The sequence below is a fragment of the Aulostomus chinensis genome, chromosome 3 (assembly GCF_037954235.1).
Source record: "Aulostomus chinensis isolate RoL2024-O1b breed Wild chromosome 3, RoL_Achi_v1.0, whole genome shotgun sequence".
NCBI lineage: Eukaryota > Metazoa > Chordata > Actinopteri > Syngnathiformes > Aulostomidae > Aulostomus > Aulostomus chinensis.
The window spans coordinates 16,619,076-16,636,541 of record NC_141322.1 but is presented as its reverse complement, the minus strand read 5'-3'; the positions used below and the strand labels follow the sequence as shown (position 1 = coordinate 16,636,541).

The window sequence follows — 17,466 nt, the reverse complement described above, 5'->3', positions numbered from 1 at the left end:
CTCAACATTCATGATGTGGTTTTACAGTTATTAGTTACAGCCTGTTTTCTCAAAAAATCCTTCACTTCTATTGTATTTTATTCCTTAGCAGCGGTGTCATGCAGCTCTACCTGCTCTTTAACCGTTGAGGACATTAAAGGAACATGGCAAAGGATTTAGAGGGGTCTTTTGGCAGAAACTGAATGTAATAATTAAATCTATATAATGTATAATCACCAAAAAGTGGGAACTGATGTGTTTTGTTTTGTTTTGTTTTTTTTTAGCTTAGAATGAACTCTTTAAGAGATTTTTCAACTGTTTCCACTTTGGTTTTAGTTTCATGCTGAATGCATTTGCACATCTCGTTAACACCAGCACACTGGTGAAGCTGGCCAGTCAACCACCATCGACAGCAACGCACATCCCAGCAGAATTTATGAAGACACACACAGAATGCAGATGAGGAAGGAAACGAAGAGGGGGAAAAAAAACTGGGTCATGACAACAGAAAGTAGTGGAGATGGAGATCTAAACTGTATCCAGCAGCCAAAATGTAATGAAAAAAGTTTGCCATGTCAGAGAGCTGACAAGGCATGAATTCATGTGTAATCTGTTTAGGGATCCATTTAATCCAGCCTCCTGTTGATAGGTTTATTGTAAATAAATCATAGCATGAGTTGGAAGCTACGCAAGTCAGTGGGCTGTGCTCGTTTTACCACACATCTGCAATTTCCAGGAGTGCGACATCATCTCAGATACTCCTGTTTTCTACACCAAAGTTGATGAGGTTTTGTTTAGTTTATGTTTATTTGAACAGGGACAATACACATTAATCAGCATTTCAGTAAAGAGTCCAGTTTTAGCTATGTAGCTAATTTGCAAGATGTTAACAGCCGTTTGAACACAAAAGCAAAAACACCAATAAGGAAGCAGTGGATCTACTGAGAGGTAGAAGACCCTGCTCATTTCCCATTTTCCAGACGACACAGGTGAACATTCACAAGTCTTAGCACTAACTGTGTGTGACCTCTGTTACTTGTGCCACAGACATTACACCTCAGCATGTTGCTCATGATCTATCCTTGAATATCACGTAACTGGAGAGATATTTCCCCTTTCTTAAATGTTAGCTGATTTTAGGCTAACCAACTAGTTCCCTGATGGAGTAACACAGTTTTTCTAAATCTGACTAAGAGGTTTCTGAATAAGAGGTTTCTGGCCGACACTTTTGTTTTGTTTCAAAGTTTGAGGAGCCAAACTTGTCTAATTTAACCATTACATGTCAAAAGAGCACTGAGCCCCGAATTGCTCCTGATGACCCTGTGATGGACTGGCGACCCGTCCAGGGTGAACCCCACCTCTCGCTCAATGTCAGCTGGGACAGACTCCAGACCCCCCCCCCCCCCCCCCCGCGACCCTTAACGGACAAACAGTATAGAAAATGGATGTCACAAGAGTCTATGCATAAGTCTGTAGTCATGTCAGCAGCAAAGTAAATATCTGACAAAAAGAAACATGATAGTGATAAAGTTCTGTTTATTTATCTTAACAACATGGACGTGTTCAGCGATGTGGAGGATGCACTAAAATGTACCAAGTTCTTGACTTTCCAATTTGGTTAGGTATAAGTCGGCCAGAAATATCAGAATAAATTATGGCCTCTATAACTATCGGTGTTAATTGATAAAAATGTGGGTCAAAATAAATACTAATTTCCTCCAAACAAATTTTCAACAATTCTGTTATAATATTTTATTACACACTTCGGTCCTTTGTTGTACACAGGGCTGCTTCAATTTACTGGTTCTGGTTTAATACATTGACTCTGGAGTTACAATATTATTTCAGCGTATTATTTGTGTGTTATTTTAAAGCTGTTAGAGATGTTTAGTTTATGACAATGATGATAATATTCACACAATCCTCCCTTGAAGCAGCGGACGGCTCTCTCCAGGAGACTGTCGACTCAGCAAGTTCCACAACAACAAGGGCACTGATGTTACTGCTGAGCTGCCGCCACCACTCCCAGCGTGCTCTTCTCTAAGTGGCTGGTACTGCTTGAAACGCCTGTTTTAAAATATAAAAAGCATGTAAATGTGATGAGATGTGACTCCTGACAAAGGAAAAAAATAAAAGCAATAAACAAGAAAGAGACTCAAAGTAAATTTGAGGGATAATTTGATTTTTTTTCCACACACACACAAGATGCATTAAAGCACCCAGGGTCACTTTTGTTCATCAGTAGCTCAGAGACAGTGCTGACCACTGCACCACCGTGCTGTCCTGATCAGTCCTGTATTCATATTTTTTCATGCTGGCTCACATGGTTTCTTTAATATTCTATTTAAAAGTGGTGCATGATATCTTGTTTTTCTTTTACAAGTCATGCTTATTTTATGTTTTATCCAAAGCACTATAAATAACTTGTGTTTAAAAGTGAAAATGTACCATACCATAATTGCAGTCCACCTTACAAGCAACTTAATTTTGCACGTTTGTCACAATTCTCAGTGTCATAGTTTTACTCTCAATAGTTTTTTGATTCTTCAAAATAACCAAAAGCAAGAACTCACCTGTACATCAAACCAATACAACAGATGACACAGGCAAGAACCATCACACCCAGGACCGTAGCAGCAGTTCCAGCGGGAGAACCACCAGAGGCTGCAGTTAAAAAACAAAATACACAAATGAGAAAAAAATATCATGCCAATCAACCACTATTTGTTTGGCTTTAATGAATGTTTCTTCCACCCACCTACTGTCACACTGACTCTAGCACTTGCCACAGCAAGACTGACGTCATTAGTCAGAGACACATTGATGCAGAAGACCCCTGAGTCGTTGAAGAACTGACGGAGGATCATTTGGCAGTCTGGAGAAGGTGAAGCTGCATTACAGACTGTTTCCATCGGTGTGATACAGTCAGCGTCCGAAATCACTGTGCAGACCTCACTTGGTAAACTGAGAGAAGGATAGTTGGAATGTCACGGAGGAGAATCATAAATGTGCATGTTGTTTTTCACACCTGACCAGTGTTCCCAGGCTACCTAACCTGCCACTCAGACATCATTTGCCCTCGCTTTCCTCCTGTACTGCTGCTGCTGTGCTGCTACTGCACATCCCACCCAACCATGCTGTTCCTTTGTTTTATTAGGGCCTGAGGGGCGAAGACCCTATTGTGTTTTTTAATCTATTTTTCCTTTGTGCAAACACCATGCATCACTTACTTATCAACATAAACATTCACCCACATACACCAGTGATACTGATTCTCACATCCCATCGCAGTATTTGTTGCTTGCAGCCTGTACAAGCTGGTTGTAACAAGTTAAGTCAGAATGAGGGTGATTTGTTCTACTCCGAGTCCGCCAGATTGACCTAAATGACCAACCACCACAACAACTCGTGGTTTGGATCACTTTTGTGATACATGTTTACATGGTTACATGGTGGATGCAAATACCAACCTTCCTTGACAGGAAATGGTCACATCCACAGCGTTCTGATCCAACTCGGTCGCCATTGACAGAACATTGGACACCTGTACAATCTCCACACTTTCAATACCCTCTGCAGGGATGAAAGAGAGCAATATGGATCATGACAAACTGGTTCTACTGAGTTATAAGGAACTGCAGATGAGGTTAACAGATGTAGACTTACGGACAACATCCACAGAGGTGGAGAGGGAGCCATAACGGTAGACCATGCAATCAGCAGTGAGTTCTGGTGCCTGTCTTTTAGCCACGACGAGGGCAACCTGTGCTGGATCTGTTTCCACCTCTGCTTGAACTTCACCTTCAGCTGGAACAACTTCTTCTGTTTGCTCTGGAACAATAAATGTAACAAAACATTTAACGGATGTTTTACTTGAAGGATGCAAATCATTTTTCACTGGCTCACCGGCAGGAATTGCAGCAGCAGCCACTTCATTCTCTGTTTCAACAGTTTCTGCCTCAGTATCTGCTGCAGCATTAGCAACAGGTGCCTCTTCGACAGTTGTGCCCTCAGTGGCTGCAGGAGCTGCGATGTTCTCAGCAGGAGATTCTGTTTGTGCTTGGACAACCTCTGCTTCAGCATCAGCATCAGCAGCCACAATGTTAGCTTCTTGCTCAACAGCTACTTCTCCCTCAGGAACAACAGCAACAGCGTCGGCAACCTCTGGAGCAACAGTGGCTCCTCCATCAGTAGCAGCTTCTTCTCCTTCAGCGACAGGAGCAGCTGATGCGGCAGTGTCAATCACAGCGACCGTTTCCTCAGCTGCATCTGAAACCACAGCAGTTTCATCCACTGCCGCTGGCTCTGCAGCTTCAGGTGCAACAGATGCAACGGTGGCCCCCTCATCTGCTGGAACATCTGCTTCCACTACAGCTTCTCCCTCTGCAGCGGCAGCGTCCTCTGCAGTTACATCGCCCTCTACAGAGACATTACCCTCTGCAGCGGCGTCACCCTCTGCAGCAACATCTCCTTCTATGGCAACATCGCCCTCTGCAGCGACATCACCCTCAGCACCGGCATCGCCCTCTTCAGCAGCTGGATCTTGTTCTACAGGAACAACAGCTGCATCAATTCCTGCAGGGGCTACTGAGGCAACCTCCACTGCCTCTGTGTCGGTCTCAGCTGCTTCGGCATCATCTGTGTTTGTGGCATCAGAGGCAGGCACATCCAGAGCAATTGCATCTCCTCCCTCAACTGGTGCTGCTGGGTCAGCTGCAGGTGTGGAGTCTGCCACAACTACTACGGGAGCAGCAGAAGCATCCGCTGGAACCACTGACAGGAAAGCACAAGAGCATAAGCAAACCCTGTGCCACATAAGACAGTGGATATGAGTACAAGCTAAAAACAATTAAACATCTTACCGACAGTGGGGTTTCCACAGCCATTGGAGATGCTTGCCATCAGGATCACTTGAGGTCTGAAAGTGCCGATCGTGAGGTATGTGTGTGTGACAGTGCGCTCCCTGGAGATCAGAGTACCAGTGTTGTCACCAAAGTCCCAGTTGAAGCTGATATCAGCATTGTTGAGATACTGGCTGGGATCATGCAGCTTGACGGTGAAAGCGATGGCTCGGTTCTGGATGAAGTTGGAATCATCTTGGTTTACATCGTTGACTTGGGCAAGCTGAATGGTGAAGGGAACTTGGTCTGATGATGAAGAGGAGGATGTACTGATGTCATGATCAGGTAATCACTGTAGACCAGACTAAGCATAGTTTAATGGGTCACCTGTGATGGTAAAGACTGTGGAGGCATAGCCAAGGGGGATGAACTTGTCCTGGCCACGGCAGTGATAGATGACGACCTCCATATTGTAGGAACCCAGAGCGACGTTGTCAGTGTCGATGGTGAGTGAGGAGGAGGGTCCATCTGCTACCTGCCAGTATTTCCCTTAAACACAGCAAAATTCTTTTATTCCCAACAAATAGGTTTTAATAGTAAAACTGTGCTAAATGGCACAATGTAGACTCTCAAGATTAGTCAGAGCGATTTTCAAGGTGCAGTGTTGTATCAACATTGGCAGGTCCATTGTGATACTCTGTTTTTGGCAGGTCACCATGACTGGATTAGTCTACTTGAATAAACTGCAGACACCTAATTACTTTTTACAAAATTTAATCTAAGATTAAGCCCAATATAAACCTCGACACAGTGCCCAAAGCCATCCAAAGGAAGAAAACGAATTTGAAGCTAATGCTATTTCTATGAATCAAATATCAGGGGGCGGCATGGCTCAGAGGTGGAGCGGCCGTCTAACAACCAAAGGGTCGCTGGTTCAATCCTCACTTCCCCCAGTGACCATGTTCAAGTGTCCTTGAGCAAGATACGGAACCCCTAATTGCTCCTGATGGGCCTGCGATCGACATGTAACCCATCCATGGCGAACCCCGCCTCTCAACCAATGTCAGCTGGGATAGGCTACACCCCCCCACGACCCTTAACAAATAAGCGGTATAGAAAATGGATGAATGGATGGATGAAATATCAAACTATGTCATGGGGTCTCTGGGTCCCTTGTGGGTCCAGAGCCAAGAGGAGTCACCTCTTCTAAAACAGTTTTTAAATATTAAGCTAAAAGCACATTGAAAATATTTTTTACAGCCCCAGTGTGTTCACTTATGAAAAAGGTACTTTTCATTAGTGTTGTTTGTCATACAACAATCAAACAAAACATTAATTTCTTGACTGGAGGGCAAATTTTCCCCTAATGCTTTAATAACCCAAAATTTGAAGCTCTTGTCCATTTGCAGATTTGATATCTGAATCAAATACAACACCCCTGTTGTTGGAGGATTCGATTTCTCATGACCAAGTTTTTCTGTAAAAGTGGTTGCTATAACCCACAGCATTCCTTGAAGTTGAGAAGCAGGTTTAAATCTTAATTTAGCATTAATCATTAAAATCTTTACCCCAGGTCTTCCAAACAAACACATATTGGGGTCTCCTGTTTGGGGTCCTGGTGAACGGTGTGCCATCAGGAAAGACTCCGGTCCTCCCAACGTCTTGATCTGGATACACAGCCTGACCCTCCTGATACTCTTGTCCTGAAGGAGAGGACGGCCACAGAGCACGAACCAACAACCAGACATCAACAGTTCAATAAAACAAGAAACCCACACGAAACTGACACAATCTTAATATCATACAATAAATTAAGATTTTTCTTACGTAAGACTTTTTAATTTTATTGTAATTATCTCTAAAGTGTGAAATGTAAAAGTTTAATGTCAACGTAGAAGTCTAATTTAAAAATAAATGTGAAAGAGCAGTTAAAAATGAGCTATAGAGGCTTTAAAAAAAAAAAACAGCATGTTAATGATTGTCCAAAATATTTCAGATAAGAATTATTCAAAAAGAATAAATAAAGTGGACAGCAGGACGTAGAGGAGGGTTTGAGGAAAATAACATTTGGAAGGTCATTTTGTGAATAAATCCTTGTGTAATTGTTTTGTGTGTGTATGGCAGGTGATTTATAGACAAAGTGGTTATCATACAACACAGAGCCCAAACTCTTCATAGAAAACGTACCATTGACGGTGCAGTTTCGTGCCCACGCCACCCGCCCATCAGGGAGAACTGTCTGGTTTGGTGGGAAATTCAGGTTGATTGCAAAAGTTGCTCTGGCTCCAGTCAGTGTGGGGGCGTCATTCGTAAGATCAAATGTGACTTCACCTCCTGAAAATAATAAGAAAAAATAACAAACGATGTCAGATGTTTAAATAAGCCGAAAGGATTAGCACCACAAAGAAGATAATAACCATAAGCCTCACCAGACCAACAGTTCCTGAATCTGGGGTCTCCATCTTTCCACACGGGATACATACGGGAGTTCCATGAGCGGTACCTTGTGAACTGACTTCTGGGCTCTGAAAGAAAGATCCCCTGAAACTTAGCAGCAAAAATATGTTCTGGTTTTCTTTGTGTAACCATTTCAATATGTGCATTTCTAAACTTTGTGTCAACACATGTACCTCAAAGATGGGGAAGGGCTGTAGGTTTATAGAGATAGATCACAATTGTCTCAAGTAAGCATCTGCAGAAATTATTTGGATATACAGACAAAGATGTTCCTGCACATGAGAGAGCAGGGCTGTGATGTCTGGTGTTGAGGAGAGTCGGGGTTCTTGGTGGTGGGAGTCACACGACCGAAAATCCCCCCTCAATCCTTTTCATGTGACTCTCAGCTGAGCAGCAGCATCAGTAATCCCGGCGGTAGGAATGAGGGATCCCACACAGTGGTGCAGCCTATTTCCTTAAAGTAGAGTGTGTGTGTGTGTGTGTGTGTGTGTGTGTGTGTGTGTGTGTGTGTGTGTGTGTGTGTGTGTGTGGATGTGTGTGTGTGTGTGTGTGTGGATGTGTGTGTGTGTGTGTGTGTGTGTACCAGGTATTTCTTATTTTGTGGGAACGTAGATCTTCTAACACACTCATATTACAGAGACTTGCCTCCCTTTTGTGGCCAAAAAAGCAATTTGAATGAGATAAATCTTAAAATTTTAGGATGAAGACATGTTTTGGGTCAATGTTATGTCCTCTGAACTGATGATGGAAACACAACTCTGTGTGTGTGTGTGTGCGTGCGTGTGTGCGCGCGCGTGCGTGTGTGCGCGCGCGTGCGTGTGTGAGAGTGTGTTATTAATACGAACATGACAAATGCTTCACAGGTATGAAAAAGCAACATAAAATATAACACACCTTGGAAAATCTTTAAGCTCTATTGTTCAGAGAGTAAATGGGAAAGAAAACGAAATCAGGAGACCACAGAGGTTGTGAGCGTGAAACAAGCAATAACTCCATTTGCTGTTCAATTTATGGTTCGCACAAAGAATTATTACCTCAGAGATTCAGACGAGTTAATGGGAAGAATAATTGTGTCCAATTGTGTTTGTCATGGTTGTGTAATGAATCAAGTCGTGCTGGTGGAAATATTCCACCTACAAATGCTACTTCAGGAGGGGCAAAACACAGCAAAAATAAAACGCTACAGCTTGACAAATGATAGATTATTACAGTTCTGTTGAGTGACATCTTGAAATCAGACCTTAAAATTCAGGAAAAGTACAGACAAACTTCGCACGATAAGAACAATATTTCTTTTTTCTCAAACCAATTGATAACACTTTAAACTTCAAGCCATAAGTGAGTCATTAGAAACTTGACTTTGGTAAAAGTAGGAAATTTGCCAGTCCTCATGATGGGTAGACAGTCAGAGATGTACTCACTAATGGCAGTGGCAGCTGTAAAAGCCAGTACGATCAACAGCAGGGTCTCAGTGGTCCTCATCCTGGTTTTGGTTGTGTGTCTCCTCTGTCTGAGCCCTGATCCTCACCCAGCAGTCCTGAACCCCAACACCACTCCCACAGAGATTTGGCAAATGTCTCCTCACTCTCTTTAAGAGGGCGGCGGACCTTAATTACCATAAAGTTTCTTCTCACCTCTGACATCATTGTGAGTCTGGCACCGCCCCCCCCCCCCCCCCTTTACTGAAGGACAGATTGAAATTGTATTAGGTTAATTTTTCCTGTACTGTACTGTTGTTATTACTATTATTTACATTTAATCACGTTTTTCACAAAATAATGCACTCAGTGGGTATGTGGTTTAATTGTTTACATATCCGTTTGACAGAATAATCTTAAATATAAATAATAATAAATATATAACTTTTTTTTTCAGTGCTATGACAACATGAGCTTCATAACTCTCGCTCCTCCTTGATCAGGAGTAACAGTCAGTGATTGTTCAACAACATGACACAAAAAGACAACCCGTGTAGTTTTTTCATGTTGTAGACTTTAATCTCAGCACTTTAATCTCAGCACTTTAATCTTTCATCTGAATGCCAAATTGTTTTTTTGTCTGCAGCACCCACTCCAAATCACTTTGACTCTTCTCGGATTTTTTTTCTCATCATACGTCTCCATCACAACTGTTGTTGCTCTCCCTTCTGGTCAAACACTGTTGGTTGATCCACAAACGCATCACTACGTGCGTGCTAGCGAGGGAACGTTGCCACAGACTCCACACTAAATAAAATGCTTACGTACCGCTACTTTTTTTCTTATTTTATGAACTCTCACTTCAGTTTAAATCATAATCTTGATTGTTGATCGATGAGAACTCAAAGAACTTTTGCATTACTTCACTTTTCCACTCCTAACCGTTCAATTATTAATGAGGCTGTGAAATGTGGAGCAATGCATGTTTTCCTTACTATGATGCTGCTCCTGTATTCTTCATTGTGGTGGCTGTGTGATGCTTAGTGTAATGAACAAAACTCTCACCAGCCAGGCCTTGTGGCCATCAAAGTATCTATTCTACTGGAACATAAAGCATATTTTGTGCCCCGGCATGAATGAAAATGATAGTTGTAAGAACCCCGCCCTAAAAGTCATGCCTATTCTTGACGTCTGACCGTACAGCTATGTGTGTATCACAAGATGAGTGTGTGAATGTGAAATCAATAGCATCCTTTTATTTTCTTCACCATTCCTCCGCATCCTGCTGTCCACCCCGGGCTGCAGCAGACACACCCGTGCTCGGTTTATCACAGCAAGCCTCCTTTATAGACCCCAGCCTCATTCAGATTAGAGATGAATTAACAGATTGATACCGGAAGTAATTAAACAAAAAACCCAGATCCATCTCAAAATGTCTGTATGAAAGTATGTTTGATATCAATTTCCACAATTATTTACCTATTGATGACAAAAAATAATAATAATACTGTATTTTCTAGAAACACAGGACGAAAAAACTCAATAATACCTGGAACGAGATATCACTGATACGCCACGATTAATTATTCATGCCTGGGATTCTGCTGGCCTCCATTGTAATGCCGAACATTATGTTCTAGTAATGTTGACTTGTCATGTAGAAAATGAGAGGGTAACACAAACCGCTAGATACTCTAATTACAATAAAGCAGAGTGATGCTAAACTAAAACAGTGACGCTGTAAACAAGTTTTTACACAACATTAGAGGAAAGAATGCAATTGTGGCAAAAAATGCTGGATTGAGTCTTGTTCTAATTCTGTATCCGGTTCTTAGTTAGGACTAGATTTGTTATACAAAATTAATAAATAACTTGTTTTTCTTTTTTTGTGTTATTGTTACATGTATAACTCTTTCAGAAAAACTATGTACAAATGAGCCACAGCAAATTAAAAAATATATAGATCAAGTTACTTAGTATTTGTCCAGGACTAAACAAAAAAGTTCTCAAGGAAATATTAAATCTTTATTTTTGTGTGATTGTTGTTTTAGTTTTTTGGGTTTTTTTGCAGCAGTGATGCTGTGTCCTGCTCGCGAGTCTGTTTGTGCTGCGCTACATGTGACCCCTCATGCGCTCACAGCAGAGTTCAATTCTTCCCGCAGAGCACCTGACGGCACACATACCACAAATAGTCTAACCATTAGCGTCTTTACCCTCAACTGTAGGTGATTACATTCGTTCATAGAAAACTGTTTAGAACTGTTTTAAATATCTGCAGATATTTTTAAAAAGTGCTGCATTTATTCAGTTGTAATGTTGCAAATCTCTGTCGTTTTATTCCATTTTAAATGAACTGATGCTTAAAGTTAAGTTATTAAATTGGTCATCTATAATATTAACAAGGCAGTGACATTTCTTTACAGTTATTGTTTTGGTCAATAGGTGAAGTTATTATTGAAATAATAATAATGGAATAATATAAATCAGGCCCACAGTTACGTTGGGATGCACTTGCAAGCACACATCCACAGAATATTGTGCTTGTACCACGTGAAGGAACTTCAGTCCGTATTGATACGAGCTGGTCGTGAGACAGTGGGATAGTTACTCAGCCGTCTTTAACGGATGACAACTCTGACGCTTTATCTCCCTCTGAGCTCCCAGTGGTTTTTACTCTCAAGATGAATACAGAAAAGCAGCAATACTTGACTCTGGCTGGCAGTGTTTGTGGGGTGGCTGGGATTAATGGGATCCAGCAGGGTACCCCGACAGGTTTATCTGGTCCCTGGGGGTCTCAAAATCCCAGCAGAGAGGCAGCGGGCATGACAAAGGGGATAAATGTGAAGTGTAACTAATTTGAATGGACTCCCTTTACAGGTATAATAAATAATATAACAGATGAATTATGAGTCAAACTGTCTCCTGTCTACAAGGTCTATGAATCTGATTTATGTTGGCACAATAGCATGATGTTTTTTCTCAGAGGGGCATGATGGAAGGGTTGGGAAACACTGAATTCAGCAGAGCCCCGTGTGATTGCACAACTACATTTAGTTCCAGTAGACGGCAGCAGTTGCTGTTCTACTTCTGCATGAAAATAACAAAACATAACATGAAACTATGTGTGTTTGTGTGTATGTGCAAATTATATAAGATAAAGCAGTTCTTTTTATATAATTAATGCATTTTGTTTATTGTTCACATATGTGTATGTATATATGTATATTTATACATACACATATACATATATACTTGTTTACCAAATTCTGTTTTCAAACTTCAAATGTATTATGAATACTATAAAATGATAAATGCAAATGTTGTTAGCTCATATTTCCAGTTTCCCACTTATATTTTGTGGTATGGTTCAGGAATGTGTTAAAAATAATTGTGGAAATAATCAGCGACGCGATTTACGTAAAACGTCATTTTATATCTTACCATGTGACGTGCGAGGGTTGTTTGATGGAGGGTAGTTTCCCGTCCCGAAATCCATCTCACTGGCATCTACTTCCTTATTTAAGCTCTACTAGCAATGTATTTAACAAATGTACTCACCCACCCACCAACCCCTGGCTCAAAAAAAAATGCTCCTACGAAGGACGCCACTTGGGAAGCAGTTAAATCTTCAGATAGTGCAGAAACACCACCCGCCTTCTTTGGTCGGTGTGTCTCGGACAAAAAAACGAGCACTCCCGGGGTAACGCGGGAAACGCCGCCGTGTTGGTTGTGTGTTTTCCACGGAGTAGCAGCGGTAGCCACCACGCTAAGCTGCATATCCACTGATACTATCACCACCTGGGTTGACACGGTTTCCACAGGCTGTTCAGCTCCGTCTGGAGACGCTTCAGCCTCGCTAGGAGCACCGTCCCCGGGCTGTGGTCCATCCGAGCAGCTCGAACTTGGCTAAGCTAGTTTGTAACTTAGTTTCATGACGGTCCACCTTCTCCTGCCGTTGTCTCCGCTCAGCCCGAACGGTCGATAGCCTCCACACAAAGACCAGCATCTGCTTAGCTAACCGGCGACACCAGCAATGGATACGTTCCAGAAGGTGGAGAAGATAGGAGAAGGGACGTATGGAGTGGTGTACAAAGCCAAGAACAAAGTGACCGGAGAAACCGTCGCCCTCAAGAAAATCAGACTGGACACGTAAGTTGCTGTCAGCTCACTTTGCAGCGTTATTTTCCTCGAAATATGACGGAGGTCCCCGGAGAGTGACAGTTGGACTACAAGTAGACAATTAACATATTTCTCCCCCGCCGCAGTCGAGACAATGACTCAAGTCAAGTTTTCTTCGTACGTTCATCCACAACACTGGATTTGTTTCATACTGTTGCATTATTATTTCTCTTAACTTCATCTAGTGACGTGTAAAATGTCTCTGTAAACTAGTTTGTAACCTGTTGTTGAGAAGTGCTTTATAAGAGTTATTTCTAAAGTGTGTTTGAATCACAGCGACTTACACCCACTGTTGCTCTCATAGCAACAGCGACCCACTGGATCCAGTTATACAGTATCAGACCTCCCGTGTTGCTTATCTGTTTTATTGACCCTTACTGCAATTCATGCAAATAATACAGTGCCAGTTGCTAATGATCTGAATGGTTTAAAGTGCGTCAAGTTATAAATCTGATCCAGTATCTTGGTTAGATATTAACTCAAGTAAAATAATACTACACAAATAGATGAGCAAGTATAAGAATTTGATCACAAACTGGTGAGTGAGCGGCGTGAGCACATGCAGTTCTTTGATTCCATCCAGGGAAACAGAAGGAGTACCGAGCACTGCCATCCGAGAGATTTCCCTACTCAAAGAGCTCAGTCACCCGAATATCGTCAAGTAAGTGCATCATAGTTTATGTTGCAGTCACGAAAACACATTGAATTTGAAGAAGAAGCACTTGAATATAAAGGTATGTTACATTTAATCAAGATTAAGTGGGGGAAAAAAATCTCTTGGATAACGTGTCAGACGCGTGTTTTATGTATGTGGGTGAATTGTGACCTGTATTTCTCGGTTTGTTTTTCACGTGTAAACAGACGTTTAGGAGAATGTGTGTTTGCAAATAAAATCATGTAAATGTGTATGAGTCCTGTGCTTGTTACGTTCTCTTTTTCTGTAATTTCAGTGAGTTTTCTAAGGCCTGTTATCATGTTTCAGATTGCGGGATGTGATTCACACAGAGAACAAGCTCTACCTTGTTTTTGAGTTCCTCCATCAGGATTTAAAGAAGTTCATGGACTCTTCCCAGGTCACCGGGATCCCTCTGCCTCTGGTGAAGGTGAGCGTCACTCCTCCTCTCTTATACTCCTTTCACACTGAAAAATGCGCGTTTGCTTGGCAAGGGCGCATTCAAGCTTCCAGAAGACCCGGGTCTGAACTCCCGCTGTGATCGCGCTGACAACGTCATCATTACACATAAACATGCGCCGTAACACTGAGAGGTAAACGAACGACAACATGGACGTTGTCGAGTCGAACGTAACGTTGTTGTTGCGTGCATTGCAATGTTGTCTCTTTTGCAAAACATACAAACTCGGCGCAGATTGGAAAATGTCTTTTTGGCGAGTCTGGAAGGGAGCCAAGAAGCGACAGGCGAAGCCTGACAGGCGGCACAGTGACAAAATCAGGATGCGACAGGAAGGTCACGTGAAACCTGAGATGACCCGGGTTGCCTTTTTCACACTGCAGGCGAGCCGAGCCGCTAAACACCCGGGTCGATTGGCGAGTCGGTTGACACAGGTCAAAATGCAGAGTCGACCCTTTCAGAGTGCCCAAAAACCCGTGTTGACCCGTGTTTTTGGTGCAGTGTGAAAGGGGCTTGATTCATCAGTCAGGAAGTAAACCTCGGTTCTTCTGACTGTGTGTGTGTGTGTGTGTGTTTGTAGAGTTATCTCTTCCAGTTGCTGCAAGGCCTGGCATTCTGCCACTCTCACAGAGTTCTTCATCGGGACCTGAAGCCTCAGAACCTCCTCATCAACGCTCAGGGTGAGATCAAGCTGGCTGACTTTGGTCTTGCGAGAGCCTTCGGTGTTCCTGTCCGCACATACACTCATGAGGTAAAGCTGCCCTGTTCCTCCACGCTATTACCTCCCAACTTCAAGTGTGTCTCCATCCTCCCTCCAGGGTGTTCTGGAGTCTTTAGGACATACCGGCTTGTTTTTGACGAAGGATTTGGGTCTTCTTCTGTACAAAGTGACCTCATTGATGTTTTCCAGGTTGTCACACTTTGGTACAGAGCGCCAGAAATTCTCTTGGGCTGCAAATATTACTCCACAGCTGTCGACATCTGGAGTTTGGGGTGCATCTTCGCTGAAATGGTAACTGACTCAGACGTGATGCGAACACAACTAAACAAACATTATTTGTGATCAGCTGTGATTGGACGCTTGCTCGCTGTCAACAGTGCATTGAGGAGTTACTTTGAAACTGCACATTTTTCAACTCTCAAGTGCTCAGTTCAGACTAGATTTTTAGAGCTTTGACACACTGCTGGAGTTTGTGGCGTAGAGCTTAAAATTACAGTCCTCCCATTGCAAACATTAAAAAAAAAAAGGAAAGAAATTCGACAAGGGAATTAACACTTTGATGGACACCGCCAGAAACATCTGAAAGGAGATTTTAGAGGAGACATAATGTGAAGACTTACAGAGAGCAAACAAGCTAATATAATGGTGCATAATTAAAAAAACAAAAAAAAAAAAAAACCTCACCTCACTCCGCCTTTGCATCTTCAGTAGTTTTGCTCCTGTCTGAGTACTTTTCAAGCTTGGGTTCATGGCTGTGAAGAAATTATCATCTTATCTAAATCCCAGTGAAGATCATGTGAGTAGACCATTACCTGCGTTTAAATCCAGTGATCCATCTCTACATGCCAACTCTACCCAGGGAAAGATTGGAATTTAAAAATGACAACTTGCACGCCGGGAAATGTTTCTTCTTCAAATGAAGTCAGAGAATTGTGGGACAGTCGTGGACACTTGCTTCACCAACACCTGCATGTTAGAGAAGATGTGGTTCAGTTTTGATCGACCGAGAAAAATCCCCTTTGGTTGATAATGATTGCGTCAAAGCAGCAGATCAGCTCTTATAGTTGAATATAACCTGTTAGGGTTAAAAGTTGTTTTCTGGTTTGTTTGTTTTTTTGTTTTCTTTTTTTTAGGGAATGTGTAGTCATGAAAATGTTCCTTACATGCATGCAAAATATCGATTCCACTGTAAAGGTGCGTGAACTGTGCGCTTCTCTCCAAATGAAGTCTGCACAGCCGTCTCACCTCTCTGTCCCCCGCTGGTCAGATCACCAGGAGGGCCTTATTCCCCGGCGATTCCGAAATCGATCAGTTATTCCGAATCTTCCGCACCCTGGGGACCCCCGATGAGACCGTCTGGCCAGGGGTCACATCCATGCCCGACTACAAGCCATCGTTCCCCAAGTGGGCCCGCCAGGACCTAGGCAAAGTGGTACCTCTCCTCGACGAGGACGGAAGAGAACTGCTCGGAGTGAGAACGCTCGACACGTTCATCTGATGATTACACGGGAGGCAGAGGAGGATTGTGTTGGTTTGCGTGTTTGTTTGATAAACATTTGACCACACGCATCTTGTTTTTTTTTCTCTCTCTCTCTCTTTCAGGAGATGCTGAACTACGACCCAAACAAAAGGATATCTGCCAAGAATGCCCTCGTACATCGATTCTTCCGTGACGTCACCATGCCAGTTCCTCATCTGAGACTCTGAATTGTACCTAAATATCTTTTAGTGCCAACGATGTCGAAGCAATAAGGACCGCCGCAGGAGAAGGAATACAGGAAGTGTTGGATCCTGATGGTTATTTGATGAAACCTAAACCAAATCATAAAGGAGACGTCCTGAGAGTTTGCTGTGTCTTCAGCCCCGATGTTGTAACAGACGTTAACTGTCGTTCTTCATTATCTTGTATATTTATGTGCAACCGCAGGCTGATTCAGACGTTCATCTGACTGGAGCTCAGGTCAGATAGACACATTCTAGTTATGTGCCGTTACATTTCCAGGTTTTAACGGTATGCTGACTTTAGGATGTCCAAATTTAGATAGTAATTGAATAATTGCGTAGGTTTGAGGGATAGTGCAAATAAAAAGAACAACTGTTTATTGGTCAGGGCTCTTGGCTCACCAAACTGCAATTAAAATTTTACTGCACAGCTTTGTACATACAGTTGTGATATAAAAATGTTTCCTGTTCTTTCTGATTCTACAGTTTCTTCTGCACCGTCGCCTCTTTCTCATAATTGATTTTATTCCAGCTTTAAAAAAACTTTTTTTTTTTTTAGAATGTTGGTTATACAATTTGGAAAAAAAAACTTTATATGAGTGTTCGTCTTTGCTGGCGCACACTTAAGGAACCGTCGCACATGGTTTATCTGATTGCGTTCGTAAATTATGATTTCATCACGGCCCCACTTTTGCAGCTTCAGTTGGATATAGACCTTTCAAAGACATAATTATGGGCCAAGTTTAAAATTGCTTCAAAAGTTTAAAACAAAGATTGGTGTGTCTGTAATTAACGATGCAATACAATGTCCCAAAGTGGAGATTTTAGAATTTCAATTATGACCTTTGAGTTTTTCATGCTGGTGTGCACATTAAACACAAAATGAATTCTGTTGAGATCCAACCAGCGTCAACTTTGAGAGTCGTCGTCTGCTTTGATTTAATCGATCAATCCTCAATGAGGTACTGTCATTTTTCACCTCACCACTGGGCGGCGTCAAATCTCTAGTTGTAATTCTG

At 42.3% G+C, this 17,466-nt stretch overlaps 2 protein-coding genes across 2 annotated transcripts; one reads left to right on the top strand and one right to left on the bottom strand.

Moving 5' to 3' along the window:
• Positions 1 to 1,415: 1,415 nt before the first annotated feature.
• pmela (premelanosome protein a) lies at positions 1,416 to 8,862 on the bottom strand. Its single transcript, XM_086199023.1, has 12 exons — positions 8,699 to 8,862; positions 7,250 to 7,345; positions 7,008 to 7,154; positions 6,389 to 6,523; positions 5,208 to 5,369; positions 4,842 to 5,126; positions 3,886 to 4,752; positions 3,646 to 3,810; positions 3,450 to 3,552; positions 2,738 to 2,943; positions 2,553 to 2,643; positions 1,416 to 2,046 (listed from the first exon to the last, which is right to left on the bottom strand). Exons 1-12 carry the CDS (start codon positions 8,757 to 8,759, stop codon positions 1,893 to 1,895), a joined length of 2,472 nt encoding a protein of 823 aa, XP_086055149.1. The 5' UTR covers positions 8,760 to 8,862; the 3' UTR covers positions 1,416 to 1,892.
• Positions 8,863 to 12,377: 3,515 nt separating this feature from the next.
• Positions 12,378 to 17,243, top strand: cdk2 (cyclin dependent kinase 2). The gene is made up of 7 exons (XM_086199025.1): positions 12,378 to 12,844; positions 13,458 to 13,535; positions 13,857 to 13,977; positions 14,585 to 14,755; positions 14,915 to 15,016; positions 15,993 to 16,196; positions 16,328 to 17,243. The coding sequence occupies exons 1-7, from the start codon at positions 12,729 to 12,731 to the stop codon at positions 16,430 to 16,432; spliced, it is 897 nt and encodes a 298-aa protein (XP_086055151.1). The 5' UTR covers positions 12,378 to 12,728; the 3' UTR covers positions 16,433 to 17,243.
• Positions 17,244 to 17,466: the final 223 nt, after the last annotated feature.

What these genes read in the sequence shown, in the direction of transcription:
- cdk2 (XM_086199025.1), top strand. Translation starts at nt 12,729, where the DNA reads ATGGATACGTTCCAGAAGGTGGAGAAGATAGGAGAAGGGACGTATGGA. An exon ending in AGTCACCCGAATATCGTCAA is followed by an intron (nt 13,536 to 13,856) that starts GTAAGTGCATCA and finishes ATCATGTTTCAG; the next exon opens with ATTGCGGGATGTGATTCACA. An exon ending in TCCCTCTGCCTCTGGTGAAG is followed by an intron (nt 13,978 to 14,584) that starts GTGAGCGTCACT and finishes GTGTGTTTGTAG; the next exon opens with AGTTATCTCTTCCAGTTGCT.
- pmela (XM_086199023.1), bottom strand. Translation starts at nt 8,759, where the DNA reads ATGAGGACCACTGAGACCCTGCTGTTGATCGTACTGGCTTTTACAGCT. An exon ending in CACAGTCTTTACCATCACAG is followed by an intron (nt 5,127 to 5,207) that starts GTGACCCATTAA and finishes CTTCATCATCAG; the next exon opens with ACCAAGTTCCCTTCACCATT. An exon ending in TAGAGTCAGTGTGACAGTAG is followed by an intron (nt 2,644 to 2,737) that starts GTGGGTGGAAGA and finishes TTTTAACTGCAG; the next exon opens with CCTCTGGTGGTTCTCCCGCT.